Below are 20,762 nucleotides of genomic sequence, written 5' to 3' on the forward strand. Positions count from 1 at the left end.
TTTTTTTTTCCCCCGAGAGAGGGTTTCTCTGTGTAGCCCTGGCTGTCCTGGAACTCACTCTGTAGACCAGGCTGGCCTCGAACTCAGAAATCCGCCTGCCTTTGCCTCCCAAGTTCTGCGATTAAAGGCATGCACCACCAATGTCCCGCCCTCTGGTAGAATTTCTTGAAGGGCTGTGAGGATCCACAGATGTGTGTGTGTGTGTGTGTGAATCACTTTTCCCAGGACAAAGATGGGGAAGTTTAGAGATCTGGGAGAAAAATCAGGGCCACAAAAGCGGTAAAGTCACTGCTAGCATGCTCAGTTTGCACAGCCACTTCCCATTCTTCTGCCTCAGCTCTCATATGGCTCCAGCTCACCAGCTTTGTCAAACCGACAGCGGTTTCCAACGTTCTTTCGGACACATCCATCCGCCACACTCCACAATCCCACCCGGGTGAAACTCTTCGAAAAGTGGGGCTGGAAGAAGATTGCCACCATCCAGCAGACCACGGAGGTCTTCACCTCAGTGAGTCCAGACAGGGGGTGGGGCGTGAGGTCCCAGGGGCATCTGCTCTTGGGGGGAGGACTTGATGGTTTATCAAAAGAGAACACATTCCAAGTGGGCGAAGTGCTTGTTCTTTCTGTAGCCTGGGGAACACACGAATTGGATTTTTGTAATCCTCTCTGCCATTTCGATTTGTTCCCCAGACAGATAGGACTCTGTTCTATGAAAGTAGGTTTAATTCCAAGTTGAAACAAGAGGGGGTAAGAAGTAAGGTCTTAGGGAAGTAGTGGATTCCAGTGCCTTCAGGGGTAGAGGGTGATTGGCAGCTAAATATGGAGCTGCTGCATGGAGTGGAAAAGAAGAGGGTAAAGGGGCAGGCAGACGGATAAGAGACAAATGACATGTCTGTGGGTTTGGTAGTTGACCCGGAGTGATGCTTACAGACAGTTTGAAGGACAGGGAGGTTTGCAGAGGCAGAGAGGAAATGGCCAGGCTCCACACTGGAGAAAGTAGCCTGATTCTTCTCTTTGTTTCTCTTCTTTGAGTCTTCATTATTTTCAGTGGCCCTTTAATTTTCCCTTCTCACTTTCCCTCAGTGACTCAGTCCATTCTCCTGTGATCCTTTTGATGGTCTGCCCACTTGCCTCTTGAGTTGGCACCATTCTGTGTATTCCAGACCCTGCCCTGCTTTTTTTTTCCCCCGTTGTTTTCTTCTCAAAGTCCAGAGAGGGGTAGATGGGGCAGTATCCCTGGATACAGATCTTGAGGAGGGGCTTGTCATGCATCTTGGAAGCTGCCTCCTAAGACTGGAGGCGCTTTCTTTCTTCCTCTCCTCATGGGGTTTAGGGGCTTTTGGAATAAGGTTCAGATCCTATTCCTGCACTGCGAGTATTCGGTCAGTTCTTGGCCAAAAGCTCTGCTCTATCTATACTCTTGATGTTTCTTATCCCCACCCAAGACACTGGATGACCTGGAGGAGCGAGTGAAAGAGGCTGGGATTGAGATCACTTTTCGACAGAGTTTCTTCTCAGATCCAGCTGTGCCTGTTAAAAACCTGAAGGTGGGAGAGCAGGGATGGTAGGCTCAGCCTGCCTTGGGGTTTGGTGTGGGTGGTGGTCAGCAAGGTGGGAGAGCAGGCATGGTGGACTCAGCCCACGGTGAGATCAGCGTGGGTGGTGGTCGGCTGGAGAGGAAAACCTGGAAGAGGCAGTTGTTCATTCTGTGAGACGGCTCGGTCTCCTGGGAAGGTTTAGTTTCGTCTTCCAGTTGACATTTATCCACTGCCTATTCACTGAACATTTCTTTGCACTAAGCATTTGGAGCTAGGAAATCAACGCTTAGAAAGTACTGGCTTAACCCCTCAGGCGCTTTTAGCATCCCTCAGGAGCTCCGTGTCTGTTTCTGTTTTATAGCGTCAAGATGCTCGAATCATCGTGGGACTTTTCTATGAGACTGAAGCCCGGAAAGTTTTTTGTGAGGTGGAGATGGAATCTGGACCAGGGAGGCAGGGCTGGATGGGGGCTCTCTACTGGTGGTTTTTCTCCTGGGTCCTCCTCACTGCATCTCTGCTCAAATTGATAGCAAATGACCAGAGGTGATAATGAATACCAGGCCTGTCTGTAGGCCTGACTCCGTGATTTGTCTACCTTCAGACACACACGCATGCACACATACATTCTCATTTTATTGCTTTGTGTTTTAACTCTGTCTTTTCTGAGTGGCCAAAGGAGGCATTTTGTTGAGACTTTCCTATGATTTGAAGATTATATAGTGGATTTCAGTGAAGATTTTTTTTTTAAATCCTGATCTTTGATTCTTAAGGGACTAAACAGTATGTAATGAGCTAACACTACTTGCCCAGAACAACAACAAAAAAAAAAACAAAAAAACCCTCCAATGCTTCCCTCCCTACTTTGAATGCAGGTCTATAAGGAACGGCTCTTTGGGAAGAAGTATGTCTGGTTCCTCATCGGGTGGTATGCTGACAACTGGTTTAAAACCTATGACCCGTCAATCAATTGTACAGTAGAAGAGATGACTGAGGCGGTGGAGGGCCACATCACCACGGAGATTGTCATGCTGAACCCTGCCAACACCCGAAGCATTTCCAACATGGTGAGGGAACATGGAAGGAGAGGGAAGAGGAGGAGGTTGAGAATAGCAGGGGAGTCGGGGATGGGAAGGGGCCTGTACCCATCTTGAGCTTGTTTGCGTCATGTTCTACCTGTGCTTGATTTCCTTGGGCGAGAGAGAAAAATTGTGGAGCATACAGTAGGCTTCTGATGAGCGGAAGGGCTGTTACCATGGAAACAAGGAGCAGTTGGTGAGAAGTCAAGTGAGGGAGAGAGGCGTTAATGGTAATATAGTCTTGTACATGAAGCACACTTTTCCCAGAGAGCTTCCCTTGAGCACTGACGTGTTCTTATTTATTGCTATTATTATTGTTGTTATTATTATTATTTTTGTGTGTCTGACTTACATTAGTACCTCAGAGGGTTGCTTAATATTCCCTTTCTTGTTTTTCTTTCTTTTTTTCTTTTGGAGACAGAGTCTATGTAGCTCTGGATGCCTAGAACTGGCCATGTACTTTTGTCAAACTGACAGAAATCCTCCTGTCTCTACCTCCCTACTGCTGGCACTAAAGGCATGTGCTAGCATGCCTGGCTTAATATTCATTTTGTATCCATGTGAAATTAGTTTTTAGTAATTCTTCTTCTTCTTCTTCTTCTTCTTCTTCTTCTTCTTCAAGAACTTTGGATGTACACAAACTTCAGAAATCCTTTAGCCCCGACTTGTTTTCTACTGATAGGCACTTTGAAGGCACACTGTCACTGTCTTGATTTAGAGGACCAGGGTAGCCCTGTGTGTGGGGTGATGAGCATGGGTGTGGATGTGTGAGGAAGAGATCCTTGCTGCACAGCACCACATCCACAGTGCAGGGATCGCTATAGTTCAGTAGGGTAACCTGTGTACCTAGTGCAACTCCAGCTGTGAAAAATCAGCTTCCAGAGGGGTGAACTAATGATGGTAATAATGGCTGATTTTTATGAAAATCAGGATATTTGGTGTATAATTTCTGGATCTTAACAGCAATACTCTAAAATAGATTTGTTATTTATATCTTATGAGCTAAAAAATTGGAACCAGGAAGGTTTAGTGATATGTCCTGGGTCATGCATCTCCTCGCGCCCTGTGGAGTTGAACTCCAGTCTGCTCTGCCTTATCCCTTCCCATGGCAAAGCACAATGCCTGACTAGAATCTTTACACCTTCATATGCAAATACTGTTTTCAGGTAATGGTGGGGTGTTTTATCAAAGCAGAAATGAGATTCGGGAATCTGCTTCTGGAAGTAGGTTATGGTAAAAAGGAGGGCTGCCCTGTGAATTCTGGTGATAAACTGTGTTCTACAATGTTCTAGCAGGATGCTGTGCTTAATTCACCTCAATTAAAAATGACAGTGGAGAAACACTGGATAACCACTCACTCCCCTGTACACGACAAGAAAACAATCATTTTCCAGAAACCAGGGTAGTGGAGTAGGCTACCAAAATCAGAAAGGTTTATAAGTGTCCAAAGCCTAGAACCTGCCACCCAAGGACTCTGTCTCACACTGGGGAGAGAGAAGGGACTGATGAGAGCTTAGAGCTGGAGGGGGTGTCACTGGATATTTGGGCCTTGGGGTAGGATATCTTTTCTAGCTTTCGGTTTTCAGAGAACACATTTATCTATCTATTTATTTATTTATTTATTTATTTAAGAAGGCACTCTTTTCTTAAGAAAGCTGAAGGCTTCTTGAGACCCCAGCTGAAAATGTTGGGTGGAAAACCCTAGATTTTTTTTTTTTTAAATAGTGGAAAGAAGCAGTCTTTTCAGGTGACTAGGGAAGATTATAGGCAGATCAAATGGCACCAAAAGAAGTGGATCAGAGTAAGAGTCAGGCTGAAGGGTGGAATGGGTAGGACCGTAGAGAAACGGCAGAATTGCCGCAATCCCAGAAGGGTGGCTTCAGGTGTGCTCGGATCAGTTCCCATACTCCTATCAGGGCCACCTGGAAAATTAGGTTAGTGAACCCTTTCCCTGGAGTTCCCTAGATCTGAGGTGTGGGACCTGAGGACTTCATTTCTGGCAAATTCCTGCAGTTTCTGATGCTGCAGATCTGGTCGCCCATGAGAACTATAGGGAAGTGGTTTTCAACAGAGGTTGCAATGTCTGGAGGGTGAGGATGAGGGTCCTCTAAATATCCTACCATGCACACAGTTCAACCCCCAGCAATAAGACGTCCCTGATTAAGTAGTTCAACAGCATAGGAATTGAGAAACCCTGGTTTAGAGAAAGAATCTTAGGTATCATGTCTGGGGAAAGGGAGGATCTGAGATGATATATACCCCACCCTCCCTCCTCGAGAGAGAGAGAGAGAGAGAGAGAGAGAGAGAAGGAAGAAGAAAGAAAGGAAGAAAAGAATAACCATAATCTTTGCTGACTCAAAGGGAAAGAGTGGTTTTTCATGATTTTCAGTGTTACTCCTCTTGGCTAGCTGTACTGTCCTGAGTGAGCTGAGAATCTGAGGATAATATCATGCTGAGCAGATTAATCCCTTCCCAATATGGTGATTTTCTGATGTAATCTTTACTTTGAACTGAGGATTGGCTAGACCTGAATGCTGAAGGCTTGACTGCTCAGAAAGTGTTAGCTTGCTGCTGTCTGAGAGCTTCCAGCACAGAAGCAGCTCAGGGCAGTGCACAGTAAGCACAATGATGGATGCCAGACACCCTGGGCTGGAATCCCAGCATCACCACTAGCTGCAGGTAGTTACAGGACCCTGTGTCCTTGTTTCCTCATCTCTAACATAGAGATCATAACAAAGCACATTCGCTGAAATGTCTGAGGATTAAACACAATGATCTGTGTGCCTCGCACAAAGTAAGGACAATTTAAATGTAGCTGTCACCATGACCCCTACCACCACCACCCCAGTATCACCACCACCACCATCAGCCTCTTTTCTCTCCTTCTGTATAGAGCGATGGTATTAATGAAACATTAGAACAAACAGCTTAAGAGGATTTCCTGATTTGATATGTATTTGGAGTCTTATTCACTGGACACTGGGAGTATGAGAAAAAAAGTGAGCTAAGTTTTGTTTCTTTTGTGGGTTTTTTTTTTTTTTTGTCTTGGTTTTCATTTCACTTATTTTTAAGCATGTGCAAGTATGTATATGGAGGTGCCAGTGGAGGTGAGAGATATCGGATCCCATGGAACTGGAGTTTCACTTTCTTTACACTAGCTTCTGCACTCTGGACCATGGAACCATCTCCAACCTACCTGCCTTTCTGTTTTGTTTTGTTTTGTTTTGAGATGAGAGTCTTACTATGTAGCTTTGGTGAGCCTTGAGCTTAGCTATGTACACCATAATTGTCTCAGATTTGAAATTCTATTATATTTATTGTTTTTGTCTACCTCCTGGGTTTGAGATTATAGGTGTGCACCATTATGGACTCCCCCCCACCCCCAACCCTTTTCTCTGAGGTTGGTCTTACTGTCTTGACCAGATTGATCTTGAACCTACAGACTCGGACTCACACCCCCACACCCCCTTTAGCTTCATAAGTAGCTTGGTTATGCTGCTACTGTTCTTCCATGGAATTTGAGATCAGTGGTCATATATAGCTACAATGTGTTTGAGTAAATGGGACCTACAAGATGTAAGGTTTGGGGTCAGAATTACAGGCCTGAGCATTGGAAACAAAGACGAGGGTGCAACCAGGGAGACTCACAGAGAGAGAATGTAATATACTTCATACGCAGCGTTTTATGTGTTCTTACTTAATCCTTGCTGGAGCTCTTTAACACAGTATTATTCCCATTTTCAAGCTGAATAGTCAGTTTAGTGAGATTTAATAACTTGCTTGAGATTTCTTAGTAGGTAAGCGGTTTAATTAGAGTTAGAATCCATTCATCTACTTATCCATCCAGACTTTCTTTTTACTTGGAGATGTTATTGTTTTAGGTTTACAGGAAAATTGAAAAGAAGGCCCAGAGTTCCCATAATTCCCCATGCACACCTTCTCCATTATCAGGTTACACACCACAGGAGTATACTTGTGAAAATTGATGATCTTTATCAACCAGCTGTTGTCACTCAAAGCTTGTGGCTTATATTAGGACCAGCTGTTGGAGTTTTGCATTCCATGGGTACACGTGGCATGTGTCTACCTTTACAGTGCCATGTGAAGTACAGGCTTCCAGGGGCATTTATAGTATGTCCACTTTGAGCTGTGCTCAACCATAGGTACCAGTCCTCAAGAGAAGAATGGAGCTTATTCCTGTTCTAGTGTAGTTGAGCCCAGACCTTTGTGTTTCAAGGCCCAAGCTATTTCTAGAAAACTAGACAGAAAAATAAATGTCTTTAGGGCATGGGAACAAGGTTTAAAGATTCTTTTAAATTTCATTTTATCCATTTACTTTATGTATGTGTTCACACCAAGGTGCATATGTGAAAGTCAGAAGTTAGCCTTTGAGTGTTGGTTCTCTCCCTCCACTTATGTGTGTACCAGAAATCCAACTCAGGCTTGGCAGTAAGTAGGTGCTTTTACATGCTGAATCATCTCACTGGCCAGGAACAAAGATTCTTCATTCGTGTATCATCTCTTCTTTGTTAGAGTGTGCCTGTGAATGTTCTAAACCCGAACAATTATCTGTGCAGTGACTCTGTGTCATACAAGTGCTCTGCCAAGAACAATTTCAATGTTTCCCTAACTGGTCAGGAAGGGAAGGTATGATGCTCTCTGTTATGTGGAAGGCAATTCTGAGAGGTTCAGGAATTCATTCACCCATGAGTAAGAAAGCCAAGCAGAGCTATTGTTAAGCTATACGGCCAGTTCTCTTCATCCATGAAAGTTAAAGGGATTGACATTCTTTTTAGATTCCTTAGAAAAAAGGTTGAGTGCAAAAAGGGGTGTGAATAGGACTGAATCTGGACCTGTACCATGTGAAGACTGCTTCCTGTGGCTGTCGCCAGTCCAAGGAGGCAGCCAACAGAAGTCATATCAGACTAGCGAGAAGTTAGCTCCCTAAAGGACAATCTTCCTGGTTCGCACGCAGAGTGCAAAGGGCCGTGGTGTCGCCTTTTCTGGATCTTTCAAAATTGGAGGAGTTGTTAGCTCCTGGGTCACCTCTGCTGTAAGAGCCTGAGGGTTGGGAGAATGCCAGCTGCCTGCAATATCCATCTCTTCCTTGGCTGGGTCTTTGCTTCGCTCGTTTGCCATTCATTTCCCAGAGTGTTTATTCATCAGATTTCTCTGTTGTTTGTAGTTCTGAGCTAGCAGCTGTACACTCTTAAGACCATTGGACTCAGCTAATCCCCGCTTTTAGTCTTGTAGCTTCCAACCCAAGATAGACACATGGGTATAGCTAACGATTTTGTCTGTACATATGGTCTACCCCACAACACGAACACAAACCATCCGCTCGAGTCACAGTGTCTGAGCCAGAACTGAGGCCTCTCCCCCTGCGCCCACGCACATTTCAATGCTCTCTCCTCTTGTTCTTCCCTCCAGACATCACAGGAATTTGTGGAGAAACTAACCAAGCGGCTGAAAAGACACCCTGAGGAGACTGGAGGCTTCCAGGAGGCACCACTGGCCTATGATGCTATCTGGGCCTTGGCTTTGGCCTTGAACAAGACCTCTGGAGGAGGTGGCCGTTCAGGAGTGCGCCTGGAGGACTTTAACTACAACAACCAGACCATTACAGACCAAATCTACCGGGCCATGAACTCCTCCTCCTTTGAGGGTGTTTCTGTGAGTTACAGCCGCTTCTGTTGTGCACCCCATGAAAAGGGAGATGCCTGGAAGGTCCCTAGATACATTTTCTCAGTTATTTTTCTGTCAGAATCAGTAAAGCAGTCTTAGACTACGGAGGTGGGACCCCCAAACCAGAAAGCCATACAAAATATGGCAGTGAAAAGAATGGCTCTATTCTAGTGCTTTTCAAGCTGGTCAAGGTGTTTACAGTTTAAAGAAAGAGAACAACTTGAGAATTCATCTCCTCATTCCTTTTAAAGTAAGGAAATTAGTGCCCAATAGGGTTTGGTGATTGCTCCTGATCCTCTCTCTGGGGACTCTCTGGTTCAGATCTTAAGATGAAGGAAGCTTCTTCTCCAAAGAATACTGTTTCCCGAATCTAGGGTATGTGCATCTGGGGTGTGTCCTACATGCAGCGGATGCCATAAATAGCCTTCATTCAGAAGCTCAATTACATCAAAAACAGAAGGTTTCGGAGTCCCTGATGTTCTCTTTTCCTCCTGCTTTTATCCCCTCTGCCTTCCTCCACATGTTTCTCCTCAGGGCCATGTGGTCTTTGATGCCAGCGGCTCCCGGATGGCATGGACGCTTATCGAGCAGCTACAGGGTGAGCCCGGGCGTGAGGGGGCTGAGGGAGGGACAGGCAGGGCTGGGCAGGGGTTGGGCTGAGTGCTCCCTTGGAAGAACATTGATAAGCCTCAACAAGACAAATGCCAGGCACATTTTGCCTACCTTGCATTGTGTTCGTCAGGCTTTTAAATACAGATAAAAAGAACATGGGTAGGACCTTTGCAGTGATTCTGTTCTTTTAAAGGGGCATGCAGGTTAAAAAAAAAAAAAGAAAGAAAGAAGCTGTTCTTTTTTCCCAGTGGCTTTAGTTTTAGTCCCAGAAGTTGCCTGCCTGAGGCTGGGTTGAAAGGTGAAGAGCTGTCCAAAAAGTGTGTCCAAAAAGATCAAGGAAAGCTGGCCCTGGAAAGCTGGCTTCTTTTAAAAGGAATCCACTCAGTTCCTTGCTATGTGAAAACAGCATTCCAGTCCTACTGGCCTTTCTAGATAGCGTTCCTTGTAACTTAGTTCTGAGGAGTCTGCAGAGCTACTGTGAGTTAATTCTTTGGTTCCACCTGACTTAGCCTCTTGTGGGTGTGGCCAAGAGACCCATTTCTTAGCCTCTGTGAAAAGTTTCTTTCTCCCCCCCTCCCCCCACCAACGTCTGCCACCAAATCCTCTCAGCTCTCTTTGTATATGGGACAAGTGAGGCTGGACTTCAGCCAGGGTGAAGTGGGTGTGAGTTTGTGTTTGGAAGGAAAGTTGTATTAACCATGGTCATTCTGCAAAGAGACACCTTAGGAGTGTCTGCCTTTTACTGTCTTGTACTTTAAGAGGCAGATGTATCTTCTCCAAGGCATTAGAACCCAAGCCAAAGGGAGAGAGGGTTCTAAAATTAAAGCCACAGGGGGTGGGGGTGGGGGTGGGGGGGCAGATTCTGCAATTCTGTCCACCATAAGAGGGAGAACAGGCAGAAATTGTTTAAAGCTTTGGAAGCGAGAGACGTGTTGCTGGGAGAGGTGTGAGGCAGTAGAATATGTGGTAGACGTGCCAGGGCGCCTTCCACTGTGGAGAGCCTCACATGCTTAAGGGTTATATTACTTATTCATATATACACACATACACATTTATTTATTCACACACACGCACTGCTTATTCATGTATACTTACTGCCTTGGGAACCACCTTGTGTTGCTGTGGATTTAGGTTGCCTACCCAGGTGACTTGGGTCCTTACAGCATCCTTGAGTTGCTTATTATATATTACTATATGCAACCACGGAGAGCCACTTTGAGGGTAATGGAAGCTTGAGAATGTCTTCTCCTTACCCACGGCAACTCCTGTCCTCTGCTCAGGCGGCAGCTACAAGAAGATCGGCTACTACGACAGCACCAAGGATGATCTTTCCTGGTCCAAAACAGACAAGTGGATCGGTGAGTTCTTCTTCGGTGCTTTCGAATATTCATTGTCAGACATCTGAATGAGGAAAGGTGCTTTTAGGTGGACATGGAAGGTGGGTTAGGGCAGGGATTGGGAGTGAGCATAGCCACCAAGAAGGGAGGAGAGGTGAGTTGGGTGAAGCTGGAGCAGGCCAGGGCTTACCTTCTTTTTTTAATAGTGCTCTGCTTCAGTGGGTGGGACTTAAAGGCAAGGGAAGCTGAGAGAAATGGAAGCTATCATCCAACCTTGATATGTTAGAACCAGGGTCTTCAGGTCCCTATCAGAACAGTAGCTGCCTAATTGCAGGGCAGAAGATAGAATTTCATGCTGTTTTTATTGGCTCTTTGGGGCTTTTTGTTTTGTTTTGTTTTCCCTTCACATTTTATACATTTGTTTGTGTACATGTGGAGGTCAGGAGACAACTCAAAAGAGGCCTCTCCTACCACCCTGTGGGTCCTGGGAATTGAACTCAGATCATCAGGCTTGGTAGCAAGAACCTTTATGCCCTGTGACATCTCTCCAGCTTTTATCTTTGTTTTTGGTGGTTTTTCCCTCCCTACACACTTTTTTTTGAATCAAGGCTTCATCCTATAGCTCAAGTTGAGATTGAACTCATTATGTCACCCAGGCTCATCTTGAAGTCAGAGTGATCTTCCTGCTTTAGCATCTCAAGTGTTGGGATTTCAGGTGTAAATTACCATGCCTGACTTACATTGCAGGATTTTTTTTTTTTCATGTTTGTTTTGTTTTGAGAATCCCACTGTGTACCTTTAACTGACCCAGAATTTGAGATGTAAACTAGGCCTGCCTCCAACTCACAGAGGATCCACCTACCTCTCTCTTCCTTCTAAATGGTGGGATTAAAGGTGTATGCGCACCTGGCCTACCATGCACATTGTAAACACTTATTTATTTATTTATTTATTTACTTATTTATTTATTTGAGTGCTCTGTGTGCATATATGGTGCATGCCAGAAGAGGGCATCAGATCCCATTATAGATGGTTGTAAGCCACCATGCGGTTGCTGGGAATTGAACTCAGGGCTTCTGGAAGAGCATCCAGTGCTCTTACCCCCTTAGCCAGAAATGGGCACCAGAATCCCTGGAACTAGAATTACAGATGATTGTGACCTACCACGTGGGTGCTGGGAACTGAACGCAGGTCCTCTAGAAGAACAGAGTGTAGCTGGGCAGTCAGTGGTGGCGCACACCTTTAGTCACAGCACTTGGGAGGCAGAGACAGGCAGATTTCTGAGTTCGAGGCCAGCCTGGTCTACAGAATGAGTTCCAGGACAGCCAAGCCTGTATAGAAAAACCCTGTCTCAAAAAACCAAAACCAAACAAACAGAGTGTTCTTAATGAGTGAGCCATCTCCCCCAACCCCTGTTTTATTTTGAGACAGATTCTTACTTTGTAGACCAAACTGACCTCAAAGTTGTCAATCTTGCTCTAGTCTCCCAAGTGTTATCTCCATCACTGTGTGAGCTAACATATCTACGCGCTTTACTTCCTTTAAAAAAAAATTATTTATTTATTTTTGTAGCTTGAATTTAGGCCAATGTTCTGTACAGTTATAAATGCTGCATGGCCTAAATTGGCTTTTTAATTTTTCTTTTTTTAAAGCTGAGCAAATTGAAATTAAGTAGGTGTTTTGCATCTTCCCCACCCCAACCCCTTACAAAAGTGAGCTTCCTCTTAATAGTAACTGGAAAACAGCTTTGGGGAACACATCCCTGCTAGGACTGTTCTGTCTTTTGCTAGGGGCTAGAAGACCACGCTGGATATTCTTTTGGTTTTCTGCTTCTGTAATTGTCTTTTGCACCTTTTTGTGGAGTGATTGATGACCTTATAAGGTTATTTCTCCCCTTCCCTTCTTTTCCCTCCTTTTCCATTGCCATAAGGCAGAGAAACAACAAGAACAAGCAATAAAAGCTGGCCATGGTGGCTCACACTTTGAATCCCAGCACACAGGAGGCAGAGGCAGGAGGATCTCTGAGTTTGAGGCCAACCTGTCCAGGCAATTCTAGTTCTGAGAGGGAGGGGCTACATGGAGAAATCCTGTCTCCAAAAACAAAACAAAGCAAAAAACAAACAAATCACTGCCCTAAACAAAACAAAACAAGCCAAAGCAAACCAACCAAACAAAGAAAACAAAACAAAACAAAAAACCCCAACAAAACAAATAGCCCCCAATGGAACAAGCAGTCAAAGACTGAGTCCCTCTTTGGCACAGACCCCACTGTCTTATTTCTACGCGATTCTCAAGGTCCTCAGTGTCCTTCAGCAATCTGCCCACTGCAGCCCCTCAGTGTGTTGAGGGCCTCGTGTCTTCAGTCCACACCGACTCCCTCCCTCAGCAGCTTGCCTCTCGCCACTTTCTCCTATCCTGCCTTGATGCCTCGTCCTCCCTCCTTTTTCTCCCCCCTCCCCTGTGCCATGCAGGAGGGTCTCCCCCAGCTGACCAGACCTTGGTCATCAAGACATTCCGTTTCCTGTCACAGAAACTCTTTATCTCCGTCTCAGTTCTCTCCAGCCTGGGCATTGTTCTTGCTGTTGTCTGTCTGTCCTTTAACATCTACAACTCCCACGTTCGGTAAGTTTCTCTTCTGACTTGACCCCTGGCCTGGCTGTCTCTCCAAATACTGACCGTACTCTCTGAAGATTGTGACTCTCAAGGCCACATGTCATAGAGAGTGGTGTGATGACTCACCAGAAACGTAAGGGGCACGAGGCAAGACCACTACCCTTGCTTCAAAGCAGTCAGCTAGAAAAACCGAAGACATTCCAGTAGGGCCTTATGCTGCAGAAGCCCTGGGCTCCTCTAGGTCCAGTCCTCCGCTCAGCAGTGTTCTTATCCTGGGTGTTCTTTCTGCCTGTCCCCAGCCTGTGTCCTTTTTCTGCCCTGGGGATAGGGTCGTGCTATTGATGGCATTTCTGGAGAGCCAAGCCTCCCTGGAGGAGATGGGTAATCCTGCTCTTTCTCCCACCCTCTCCGCCTCTGCCCTAGTTATATCCAGAACTCCCAGCCCAACCTGAACAATCTGACTGCTGTGGGCTGCTCACTGGCACTAGCTGCTGTCTTCCCCCTTGGGCTGGATGGTTACCACATAGGGAGAAGCCAGTTCCCATTTGTCTGCCAGGTGAGTAGATGGTGGGCCAATTGCAGAATAATGCTTTCCTAGCCCTCTCAGGAGCATCTTCCCTATCTCTCCTCTTTCCCTGACTAGTGTCTCCTTTCCTGCCTCCTAGTATCACCCTCTGGTCTCTCTCTGGCTCTGGCTCTAGCTCTGGCTCTTCTTTCTGGTTGCCAGACCTATTCCATTCTACAGTTCCCTGGCTGTTGGCAAGGTTGCTAGGCATGCCTTGGAGAGGAGAGGGGTGACTTACAGAAGACAAAAAATGGGATCTGCATACAGAACCTGTGAACAATGATGACTTGTCTGTGGTGTATGGGCTGAGAAACAAAACTGTAGGCTTTCCCGTGGGATCCTTGGTTGGAGTTTAAAATGTTGAAGGCAGAATCCTAGCACATAGAGTTTGGGTAAGGGACATAGCATCTCAGAGGGAGGAGGCCTCTGGGACTGGGCTCATGGAGTTTCTGGTACTATGAGGAAAAACTGGCTTCAATGATGTTTGAATGTTTCTCTCCTATATGAAGCATCCACCCTTTCCCTGGTTCTTCCCACTGGCTCCCTCTCTTCACTGTGTTTCTGTCCTGATCATGCACTGTGCACACATATGTGCGTTCACATCTTCAGGAAGTGTCTGTCCCTAGTGGGATCGGCTTGTAGCAGGAGAGAGAGACAACTAGCTGCAGTGTGACTGTAGAAAGTACTGTGGACACAGAAGGGAAGTGGCTCACTGTCCATGTTTGAGTGGGTCTCAGGAAGGAGGTAGCTTTTGTGCATTGAAGGATGCAGGAGATCTGAAAGAGGGTAGGAAAGGGAGACTGAGTAAGTCGTTCAGCATAGCTGGGTGGAGCACAAGGTCAGTGAGGGCCTGGGACGTGATGGAACATGCTGTGTCACATTCAAAGGTGTGCAGGTGGTAACTGCAGGTGCTAGATTAGATCTGTAGGGTTTAGCAAGAATACCCCGGTGCTGTAGCAGTAGTAGAGATAGATGGGAGGAATGGGTAAATGCAGACCCCTTCCCTCGCTCCCCTCTCTTCCACTCCCCTCCCTCTTCTTCCCTCCCCTCCCCTCCCCTCCTCTCCATTCTCCGCTTGCTATATCCTGCTTGCTTTTTGTCATCTGATCATTATTCCCATTGCATCCTGCAGTTCCATCCACCATGGCCTCAGTCCAACCTACTTCCAGTGTCCTTTCTCCCCTTCTAGGCCCGCCTTTGGCTCTTGGGCTTAGGCTTTAGTCTGGGCTATGGCTCTATGTTCACCAAGATCTGGTGGGTCCACACAGTCTTCACAAAGAAGGAGGAGAAGAAGGAATGGAGGAAGGTGAGCTACTTCCCAGACGCAGCCTTTGATCCCAGGCGTAGAGAAGACCTCCTTCTGACCTGTCTTCTCTGGCTGTCTACTCAGACCCTAGAGCCTTGGAAACTGTATGCCACTGTAGGCCTGCTGGTGGGCATGGATATCCTGACTCTTGCCATCTGGCAGATTGTGGATCCCTTGCACCGAACCATTGAGGTATCTATCACTCAGGAGTTGCTGGGATCAGGAAACTAGGTAGGGCTCACCAGCCCAGCATCTCCAGGGCTGTGTGTGCTCCTGAAGGAAATGTGTAGTGATACATACCTTTAATCCCAGCATGCTTTCAATCCCAAAACTCGGGTGGCAGGGCAGACAGATTTGAATTTGAGGCTAGCCTGGTCTACATGATGAGTTCCAGGCCTGCCAGGGCTACATAGTGAGACCCTGCCTTTAAAAAGAGAAGGAAGCTGCTCCAGGAGAGGACTTTTTCTATCCTATATATTAGGGGTGCTTCTGTCTTTGCCAGATGGAGCCTTATCAGAAGCTTTTAAGGTTTATCTAAAGAAGGGAAGTCAGAGACCTGGGAGGATGTGTAGGGTCCTCGAGCCTTGGGGAAAGTGGGAAGCGAGCCGTTCTAGTGTGTTCAGGAGAATGTCCCCAGGCCCGGAGTAGGATCTGGCACAGGACTGAGTCTCATAGGGAAGACAGGCAGAGGTGGAGGTTCAGGAGCTGGATAAGAATACCATCACTCATCCTGTTCCTTTTTCTCCCTTAGACTTTTGCCAAGGAGGAACCAAAGGAAGACATCGATGTCTCCATTCTGCCCCAGCTGGAGCACTGCAGCTCCAAGAAGATGAATACATGGCTGGGTGTGTGGGATGTGGGTGGGAGGTAGGGGGGAGAGGAAGCATAAGCAGGAGAAAGATGGTAGCAGCAGCAGCAGGCCAGGGGAGAAGGACCATTCAGAGGAGACAGTTTCAGTGCCTTTCTCACTACACTAAACTTTTCCAAGAATAAGAGAGCTTTGGTCTTTTTGCTGTGAGTAGTGATGTTCAGCAGAGGGCCAGTGTGGGCGGGTGACTCACCCATCTGTGTCTGGCTAGCTCCTGAAAGTAAGTGACCAAGTTGTGAGGTCGTGGGCTTAGCCTCCCTTCAGCCTGACCAACATTCATCCAATCTACAAATCCACCTGGTGAACTAAAACCCCCTAGCCTGCGCTGCATGTTGCTGCCTGGAGGGAATGGGTTGAGATACTGGGTAGCATCCATTGGATCATTTCTAGCTGCTCCATAGGAAGCCACAGAGGGTCTAGAATGGAAACGGGGCGTGGCTTTCTTTACACAGAGGAGCTACAAAGAGCAGTAGTAAGCAAAGGGCAAAGAGAGGAAAGAGAGGAAGAGGATTTGAGTTGGGAGTATGGCGGTCCTTGTTACCCCTGTAACCTTTTCCCGCTCTCCTAGGCATTTTCTATGGTTACAAAGGGCTGCTGCTGCTGCTGGGAATCTTTCTTGCTTATGAGACCAAGAGTGTGTCCACTGAAAAGATCAATGACCACAGGGCCGTGGGCATGGCTATCTACAATGTTGCGGTAAGCTTTCTTGACACCTGGCATTGGTCCTGGAAATGGGCCTTGGCACGGTTAAGGTGATAGAACTAAAAGATTCAGAAAATTAGATCTGAGATTGTTTCATGTAGGAGTCATAAAACACTGGCTAATGTCTGATTTATAAAGTCATTTTTAAAAAAGATGTATATATTTTCTTTATATGGGTGCACTGCCTTCAGACACACTAGAAGAGGGCACCAAATCACCATATAGATGGCTGTGAGCCACCACGTGGTTGCTAGAAATTGAACTCAGGACCATTTGGAAAAGCAGTCAGCGCTCTTAACCGCTGAGCCATCTCACCAGCCTCCTAAAGCTTTATTTTTTATTCTTTATTTTTTGGTGACTTTCCCGAGGAGACGTGAGCAAATTTTGTAATTGACTGACTTTCACCTGACTCCCTCTTTCTTTGGGGAAGGAATGCTTGAATTCAGAGGACATAACTACAGAGCAGTTTAGAAAGCACACTACACTGGGGTCTGGGGTGATAAGTTCTGATGCTTACATGACAATTTAGAACCTACATCAGAAAAACTAGGTGTAGTGACATGTGCTTATAAGCCCAACTCTGATAAGAGGGGGACGTTGTAGATCCTTGGTTCTCAGTGACCAGGCAGCTTCCAGCCAATGAGGGACCCTGTATGAAAACACCAAAATGGAGCAGAAATGAAAGCTGAGGTTTTCTTCTAGCCTCTGTATACATGTGCACTGCCATGCATGTGTACACACATATATGATATAATAGATAACGGGGGGTGGGGAGTTTTTTCAAAAAGCACACCATGTATCATTTTGTGACAACCTGGTGAAGTTGTCTCAAGGACAGACTGAATGCAAGGGAGGCATTGATATAGAGCTGAGAGCTGGTTTGGTAGTTTATCTCTGATTTTCTTTATTTTAGGTATTTAGAGTTGAGGATTTGCAGAGTGCTCACCACAAGCCTGTCTTGACTGACTCTTGAGGGGAAGAAAACTCTGCATCTCACTTGAACCACACATAGCTCTGAGTCTCCCAAATGCTCTCTTCCCAGGTCCTGTGTCTCATTACCGCTCCCGTCACCATGATCCTTTCCAGCCAGCAGGACGCAGCCTTCGCCTTTGCCTCTCTGGCCATTGTGTTCTCTTCCTACATTACTCTGGTTGTGCTCTTTGTGCCCAAGGTGAGGGCTGGCTCTCCCCACGGGCTCCCTAGACAGAAGCAGGACTTCGACTCTGTCCTTACTTTGGCCCAGTCTGTCTTTTGTTTTTTTTCATTACTCTTTATTGGCTGCTCACTTTATACAGCTCTGATCAGCCACCCTCATGCCCAAACGTTTGTCCACAGATGCGCAGGTTGATCACTCGAGGTGAATGGCAGTCTGAAGCACAGGACACGATGAAAACAGGATCATCCACCAACAACAATGAGGAAGAGAAGTCCCGACTGTTGGAGAAGGAAAACCGTGAATTGGAAAAGATCATCGCCGAGGTGGGTGGTGACAACCAGGGACCCCTGTCTAAGGGTAGATTGTCTGTAGCTGAGCCTTAGGTACAGGTTCAAGTGTTGGTGATTTATGGAGGGTCTCATAAAGCCTGCAGAGGAACAGAAGAGGGAAGGGGGAAGGGTTGAGTTTCAGTTGTGGTAGCCTGAGGAGAGGGAGGAGGCTCTGGAGATTTCATCCTTTCTGAGGCAAAAGAGAAGTCTTTGGCAGTAGTTAGGGGGAGGCCATTGTGAACCATTCATTGCTCACAGTGTTACTGTGTCCATGCTGTAGTTAGGGACCGCGCAGTGCTGGGTGGGGGTGGGGAATGACTTTCCAACTCGTCTGACGTAATCTTCATTTATTCTTTCTCTTTTCTTTTAAAATCACTTATTTTCTCCATCCATTCTCTTGGCGCTGTTATGTTCTGTGGCTTCCTTTGTTCTTCCCTCGATTCACATTTTAATTTCCTTTCTTACTTGAACATCTCGTTTCAATGTCTCTCCCTCCCATTTCCTCCTCCCATACCACATCACCCTCCTCCCACACTCCCAATTGTGTTTCTTCCTCCAGAAAGAGGAGCGTGTCTCTGAACTGCGCCATCAGCTCCAGTCTCGGCAGCAGCTCCGCTCCCGGCGCCACCCCCCAACACCCCCAGACCCCTCTGGGGGCCTTCCCAGGGGACCCTCAGAGCCCCCTGACCGGCTTAGCTGTGATGGGAGTCGAGTACATTTGCTTTACAAGTGAGGGTGTATCGAGAAGGATGAGGCCAGCAGGGGAGGGAAGGGTGTGGGGAGTGGGTGGGGAACTGGGAGGAGGGTGGAGAACACGCGCCAATCCCCCTCTTAGAAATACATGTCATTCTGTGCATCTGGGGTTATCTGGGTCTTCAGTACTCTGGGAAACAGATGGTTTTCTTTCTTTCCATAAAATTGTATATCACTACTTCACAGTTTTGTTTGAACCCTGCTTGGAGCTGCTATTCACTCATGACTCCAGAGGGGCATCTCGTTTGTCTCCCATAGGCTGTCTTGTATAGTTGTTACCACAGCAACTCCTGTCATTTCAGCAGCAGGGGTCTTCCTACATTAGCAGGGCTTTCTCTCCATTTCTCAGCATCAGAATCTCCTTCCATCATCCTTCTCCTTCTCCATGTCCCTGTGTCTTCCTCTCCTTAAATGTTGCTTCTTCCAGGGGACTCACCACACACACACACACACACACACACACACACACACACACACACACACACCATATCCTCTCCTCTCCTAGGCAGCTGGATGTGTTTCTGTGCAAATATTTTTTTTCTGAATGCTGCTATCACTTGTGTTTGCATACGCTGCACCTGTGAGTGCACAGTGGTTGTGGGTGTGTGCAGTGGTGTGCTTGGGTAGGTGTGCATGATGTGTTGAGCACACCAAGCTGTCTTCCTCATGTGTGTATGTCATGTTTGTCTATGTTTTACTTGTGTGCCTCCGTGCATTGTGTATTTTTTCTTTGCATTTTAATATCACTATGTAGTGTGTGTGTGTGTGTGTGTGTGTGTGTGTGTATGTTGCCCTGACTGGTGTCAGGGAAGGCTTCCTGTCTCAGCCTTCTGAGTATTGGGATTACAGTTGTCTGCCTATCTGATGTCCTGTTGTCTTTCAGCAGAGCCATGTGCACCCAACATGCACATGATTAAGCAGGCTCTTCCCCAGTATGTGTTTTCTGAGCCATGCATACCCTATCCTTGGCCTTAGGTTTACTCTCAAGTGTTCCCTCTATTCTCATGCGTCCCACCTTGGGTCTGTACAATCATCTCTCAGAACTACTGCATCTTGGTTTTCTTTTCTTTATAGTCATTATTATTATTTTTCAGAACTAAGGGGAAAAGAAATGGGGATAGGTTGGAGGCTGTTTCCAGTGGATAGTGGGTGCACATTTGATCAAATGAAGGCATGGACAGATGGACTGACCGGGCGGGAGGCAGCGTCCCTTTCACACTGTGGTGTCTCTTGGGGGAAGGATCTCCCTGAATCTCAATAAAGCAGTTAACAGTGTGACTCAGCACCTCATCCACTGTCCTATGAACTGAGTGGGCTCCAGGAAGCGAGAAGCCCAGGCTCTCAAGATTGGAGTTAATGAAAAGGCTTTGAAGCAGAGAGGTGCAAAGAGCTGTGTGATTGTTCCATGCAGGGATTAGTGGGGCAGAGCGGGATGAGATGAAGGGCTCGATTAGTGAGTGATGGCATTAGTGGTTAAAAGTGTGGACTCTGGAGTCAGGCCTGCACCACACGCAGAAATGTTCCCTAATCCCCATTCTTCACTTTTGTGATCTGATGATAACAATAATGATGATTCATTTCTCCGTGGAGTGCACACAAGAACTAGGCTAATTATGCATCCCAATGCCTGGATCTGCTTGGTCCATGGTAGTAGCCTCTGTTACTGCCGCCTCCTGGATTCCCCATCAGTGGTGGGCCTGGAGTAGGTGGCTGAGCAGATGTGAAGAGTCTCCTCCTCATCAGACAGGAAGAATCACAAGCAAACAATGAGTGCCAGGTTCTGGAGTAAGTGCCTCAGAACTTGAAAACCGTTCTCCAAGGAACTCTGAGCATCTCGGGAGGAATTTTTGATCAAGATGAATGTTTGAAAAGCCTGGAGGAGAAAACCTGGAATTTTTGTAATTCTTTAAGGTGATTCTTCTTCCCTCTTGCTGCATGGAAGCTTCAAGGGTTGGATGGGCCTTTCATTTCCCTGTCCTGTTTATGGCAGGTTAGATCTTAAACCTCCTTTGAAAACAACCCATAGTGATTATCCACTTTGGACCAATTGGATTTAATTTGAGTTCCCCTCTTCCCTGCAGTGGGATATTCTCAGAGAAAGGAGAGGCCTGTGGAGTAAAAAAAAAAAAAAAATAAAATAAAACCCCAAAACCACAGTGTAGAAACAGACGGGCCCCTGAGTAGACTAAAGTTACATCCCAATCCTGTGTTGCACTTAGGTG

General features: G+C 46.6%; 1 protein-coding gene across 1 annotated transcript in view; it reads left to right on the plus strand.

Annotated features, from left to right (window-relative positions):
- Gabbr1 (gamma-aminobutyric acid type B receptor subunit 1) overlaps positions 1 to 20,673 on the plus strand; it is a 29,523-nt gene extending 8,850 nt beyond the window's left edge. Inside the window, exons 8-23 of the mRNA XM_021149945.2 lie at positions 338 to 508; positions 1,446 to 1,547; positions 1,900 to 1,965; positions 2,411 to 2,602; positions 8,045 to 8,287; positions 8,834 to 8,897; positions 10,192 to 10,269; positions 12,720 to 12,870; positions 13,285 to 13,417; positions 14,616 to 14,732; positions 14,817 to 14,924; positions 15,484 to 15,577; positions 16,169 to 16,296; positions 17,345 to 17,473; positions 17,638 to 17,781; positions 18,347 to 20,673. Coding sequence (XP_021005604.1) covers positions 338 to 508; positions 1,446 to 1,547; positions 1,900 to 1,965; positions 2,411 to 2,602; positions 8,045 to 8,287; positions 8,834 to 8,897; positions 10,192 to 10,269; positions 12,720 to 12,870; positions 13,285 to 13,417; positions 14,616 to 14,732; positions 14,817 to 14,924; positions 15,484 to 15,577; positions 16,169 to 16,296; positions 17,345 to 17,473; positions 17,638 to 17,781; positions 18,347 to 18,520 — 2,094 coding nt within the window. The 3' untranslated portion in view covers positions 18,521 to 20,673. The remainder of the gene's footprint in view (positions 1 to 337; positions 509 to 1,445; positions 1,548 to 1,899; positions 1,966 to 2,410; positions 2,603 to 8,044; positions 8,288 to 8,833; positions 8,898 to 10,191; positions 10,270 to 12,719; positions 12,871 to 13,284; positions 13,418 to 14,615; positions 14,733 to 14,816; positions 14,925 to 15,483; positions 15,578 to 16,168; positions 16,297 to 17,344; positions 17,474 to 17,637; positions 17,782 to 18,346) is intronic.
- Positions 20,674 to 20,762: the final 89 nt, after the last annotated feature.

This window comes from Mus caroli, chromosome 17 (assembly GCF_900094665.2).
Source record: "Mus caroli chromosome 17, CAROLI_EIJ_v1.1, whole genome shotgun sequence".
NCBI lineage: Eukaryota > Metazoa > Chordata > Mammalia > Rodentia > Muridae > Mus > Mus caroli.